The sequence below is a fragment of the Olea europaea genome, unplaced genomic scaffold (assembly GCF_002742605.1).
Source record: "Olea europaea var. sylvestris unplaced genomic scaffold, O_europaea_v1 scaffold1025, whole genome shotgun sequence".
NCBI lineage: Eukaryota > Viridiplantae > Streptophyta > Magnoliopsida > Lamiales > Oleaceae > Olea > Olea europaea.
This window is the reverse complement of record NW_019227580.1, coordinates 23,254-27,983: the sequence shown is the minus strand read 5'-3', so window position 1 is coordinate 27,983 and position 4,730 is coordinate 23,254. Positions and strand designations below refer to the sequence as shown.

General features: G+C 37.4%; 1 protein-coding gene across 3 annotated transcripts in view; it reads right to left on the bottom strand.

Moving 5' to 3' along the window:
- LOC111372770 (putative pentatricopeptide repeat-containing protein At2g02150) overlaps positions 1 to 4,675 on the bottom strand; it is a 17,283-nt gene extending 12,608 nt beyond the window's left edge. For all 3 annotated transcript variants that reach the window (XM_022995165.1, XM_022995164.1, XM_022995166.1), the window contains exon 1: positions 2,052 to 4,675. In XM_022995165.1, the coding sequence (XP_022850933.1) occupies positions 2,178 to 4,505 (2,328 nt within the window). In that variant the 5' untranslated portion in view covers positions 4,506 to 4,675 and the 3' untranslated portion in view covers positions 2,052 to 2,177. The remainder of the gene's footprint in view (positions 1 to 2,051) is intronic.
- Between the last annotated feature and the right edge of the window lie 55 nt (positions 4,676 to 4,730).

Below are 4,730 nucleotides of genomic sequence, written 5' to 3'. Positions count from 1 at the left end.
TTTTTCTGTGCCATCGGAAGGAATCACTCTGATACCAATTTGATAGGATTCCAAATGGAAAAGAGGAAAAACGGACCTTGTACTAGATTTTTGATTGAAATGAAATGCAGATAATAACAGATATTAAAATGACTACAGGACTCCTTTCACTCAATATTTGCCTCCCGAATAGTGCCTTGCTACTCTCTTTTATAGACTCCTCTAACTGAAGTTTGTTACACATTATTCCTTTCAACAGAATTTAGTTTACCCTTCCCTGCCACCACTTAAGGGCCCCCCTTCTTTTCCCTCCTAGAATATGTGAAATGAATTGGTGGCCTCACAAGTTCATGTACTGTTTGCAAAAAATAGGCCTTTTACTGTGTCCATCATTGCTGAATATGCAGCTACATCTCTCCTTGGCAACTTCACATAGCACCCAATAAATTAATCAAACTAAATTACAGGCATAATATACGTGTATACATCTCAAAACTTTTGATGCCTCCAAAAATATCAAGCACTTTCTCTGTTTACAAAGGCAAAGCATTAAGCTTTTGGAATAACAATGTTGGAGTATTTAGGTATTTTATAAGCTTGCTACTAGGAAGATTTGTTGGGATAAACTCATTATAACTGGTTATTTCTCTGCTTTTCATCAGTAACATAGTTAAAATTTTGTAAGTTGTTGTAACAGATCCTAGATATGACTCATACTAGCCCTAATTTGCACACCTATGTATCATTCTTATTTTTTTCTCGTTTAATATAGAAAAAAGTTCATGGCTTCCAAACCTAGTTTTTGGGATGATGTAGCTGAAAACTGCTTATACATGGGAAAATCAGGTCAAATATTAAAAACCTAAAATCATGATATTGAACAAAGGAGCCAAAGAGGAATACATATTACGGCATGTCAAAGGAGCTACGGCAGGAACTACACAATTATGTTGATGCTGCATGGGAGTGTGCAACAAGAAGATGCTAGAAAAGGAAAGGGTATTTTGTTGCAAGACTCAATTCAAAATACATGAAGTGAGGAGGAGACTACTTGGTAAAGAACCTCTCCCTTGTATTTGTTAAGTGTTCCTATGTTGTGGGGAAGAGAGCATGAGTGTGATGACTGAAGGTTGCAACAATACAAAGCACACCACCGAAAAATGTTGGATACTTACAGAAAATTTGCAAACAAGAAAACACAAAGTTTTGTGAGAGAAGCTAGCTCTGGAAGATCAGATTCAATTTTTTTCGCAAATGAACAAGTAGAGCTACTGCACATATTTATGAACCAGATAAAAATACGTCTAATCTTATATCCTCTTGTTTTTTAGCCCAACAAGGTAACTTTTCTACAATCCCAAGTGTTTAATTAAAAAAAAAAATGAATTTCTTGGACCTGCACAAAGTCCCAAGGAATCTTAAGTTGCGGAGAAGTTCGCATGTTAAGGAGATCCCTTATTAGTCGCAATCCTAATTTCCAAGGTATGAATTGACAGTTTTATAATCTCAAATCTCTTTGCTTATTAATCTTGGCCACTTCAGATCTCAGCTCTTCTATCTATTTTGACACTGGTTCACCTTCTTTACAGAGAGCATTCCCACAAAGGCCAACAAAGAGCATGGAGTCCCCATACTGTCATGGAGCACCATTTTACAGTCACCATAACTCTCCTATATGGTTACTGGGACACCCACGACAGATATTTAACAAATCTCATGCTTACTATGCTTTTGATAAAGCTTCCGTTTAAAAAATAGAGAAGTAATTAAAATACTTGAGAACACATGGATACATGATATATACTAACAATATCAAGTCATGCCTTGCAAATAGCAAAGCATATTATCTATACAATGGGGAAATATGTTTTCTCAGGCATGCTTGCAAAGTTATTGTTGGCAGAATAGCAGTAAAAGAGGTGAGAGAAATAGAATCAAAAGATTGTACTTGCAAGACTATAAGACCAATTAGAAATAGGATATAGCCAAACAATATTCAGAACTTAAATCAAGATGATATACAGTGATTGCAGGGCAAAGAAGAAGCAGCCAAAAAGCTCAGCATAACTAACCGCAATTTGGAGATGAGGAGGTCTGAAAGGAAAAAAAAGCAAGCAGCTTCTTTGTGCAGATCTCTTATGCTTCATTCCAAGATAGTAAACTCAAATTATCACAATGAATACAAGGTTTAGAAATGCTTAGTTTTGCACATTTTGTGCAGAACATTCACTTGCCATGGTTACAAGACCCCTTTTCATCATTTCATTTTGCAAGAAATTAGCTTCTTCGACATTTCCAAGCTCGTGATACTTTCTTATGAGACAACCATACACGACCTCATCAGGATGGACCCCTTTTTCAATCATCTCATCAAGCAAATCCCTTGCTTGCTGCACTTGACCATTTCTAGAGAGCCCAGAAATCAAAGATGTGTAAGTATGAAGATCCAGCTCCACACCTGTTTCAATCATTCTCTTCACCAGATCCAAGGCTTCTTGAACATTTCCCTCCTTTAAGCTTCCATTAACCAGAGATGTATAGGCAATTTTATCTGGAAGCATGCCCTTATCAAGCATTTCAAGAAAAAGCTCTTGAGCAGCCTCCAAACGTTTATTTTTACAAAGGCCATCAACTAGTGCTGTATAAGCCACGACATTAGGTTGCAAGCCAATGCTTTGCATGTTATGGAAATGATCAATTGCTTCCTCAACACATCCCAATCCACACAATCCATCAATCAATGAGCAATATGTCACAATACTAGGAGCAACACCTTTTTCTTGCATTTCATTTAGCAATTTTCGTGCTTCTGTGGCTTTGCCAGCCTTAAAGTATGCATCAATTAGTGTTGTATATATCACACGATTCAACTCTCTACCATGCGCCTTCATTTCATCAAGCAAAACTTTCACATCGTCAAACTTTCCCTGGTTGCAAAGGCCCCAGACTATAGTTCCATAGAGCAGCAAATCACGTTTGATCTTATTTTCACTCATTTGTGTCAAAACATCCATGGCATCCGCCATCCTATCTGCTTTAAAGTACCCATGAACAAGTGCCGTATAGCTTTTCTCATTGGGAACTACACCATCTTTCTGCATCACCCTAAAAACTTCTTCCGCTTCCTTTATCTTCCCTTCTTCACATAGTCCATCAAGCAACACCGTGTAGGTAACCACATTTAACTTGACGGCTGCTTCCAACATCTCTTTGACCAACTTCAGAGCATCGTCTAGATTACCTACTTTACAATTTGCATCAACCAAAGAAGTATATGTAAATTCATTTGGAGTAAGACCAACTCTCCTCATGTCAACAAAAAGTTTAATTGCCTGTGGCAACATTCCTTTTTTACAAAAAGCATCTATAAATGTGCTATAAGTTACAACATTAGGTTTCAGACCTCTTTGCTTCATCTCCCGGAGAAATTCAAATGCCCGGGGCATCTCCTCGAATTTACAAAAACAATTAATCAATGTATTGTATGTTATGACGTCCGGAGAACAGCCTACTGCCTGCATTTCCTCATATATACAAAGCATATTATCCAATTCTCCTAGCTTCCCATGCCCATCAATTAGGGCATTATATGTAATAGCATCCGGAATAATGCCTATCTCCTTCATCCTTGCAAACAGATGTCTAGCAGCCTTCACATCACCTTCATTACACATATAACTAATCATTATATTATATGTATACACAGACGGTTCAATTCCTGCCCCAACCATATCTATGAAGCACTTTTTCACCAACCCTCCTTCCCCAGCCTTTGCAAGTCCATGCAAAAGAAAATTACAAGACCGGGTTTTTGGCCGCAGTCTAAACCTTATCATCCTCGTAAAACACTCCCTCGCTTCCTCTAGTAATCCCACCTCAACCAATACGCTAAATAAAGTATCGAAAACTCCATAACCCGGAACACAAACATTTCTTGTCAACCACAAGGCATCAAATATATCACAAGGAAATATTTTAATCTTATTGTCATTATTCCTTGTATTCAAACTCACTAGTTGTCTTAGAACATTATGGGCATCGTTGTACATTCTTGAACAGAACAAAATATGAGCCATGACACAATAATTTTCTGTTGTATGCTGAAACCCATTTCGTATTTGGGCCCACTTGAATAACCTGAAAGCTAATCTAGGTTCCTGTTTTAATTCAATTAAGATTCTGGACACTAAAACAGGAGCTAGAGCTGATTCAAAGCAACCCACTATCCTAAAATCATCCCATTTCTCTTCACTTATAATTTTCCTTATCGATTCTTTATCAAAAAATCCGTCAAAACTGCTAGAATTTGCATTTGTGGAAAATGGGTACCCAAAAATACAGAAAAAATCAGATACCCGTAAAAGGAAATTGTATGAAAATGAATTACTTGGAGCAGTAGATTTGGACGTGCTTACAATATGATTGTGTAAGTTTCTGAGTCTGACGGCCATAAGACTGCGGAATAGAAATAACATGGCTACAAAATATGTAAGGAAACATGTAAAAAGATTAGCTTCTTTAGACATTGGCTACAGTTAAATCAAGAATCCAAACATTCATTGGTATCTTGAGAAAGATGAGATATTTATAATACTCTGTATTCTTTTACATCTTGTCGAGGGGAGAGTCGAAATGCCGTGTTTGGGGATGGAGCGAAGGTTTAGGGTTTATGAAGCAGTGCGATGAAGAGCGAATATTTTTTCGAGGAATTAGTGGCTGTTGGCCGGTTGACCCGGCCAGTTTTCCAAACT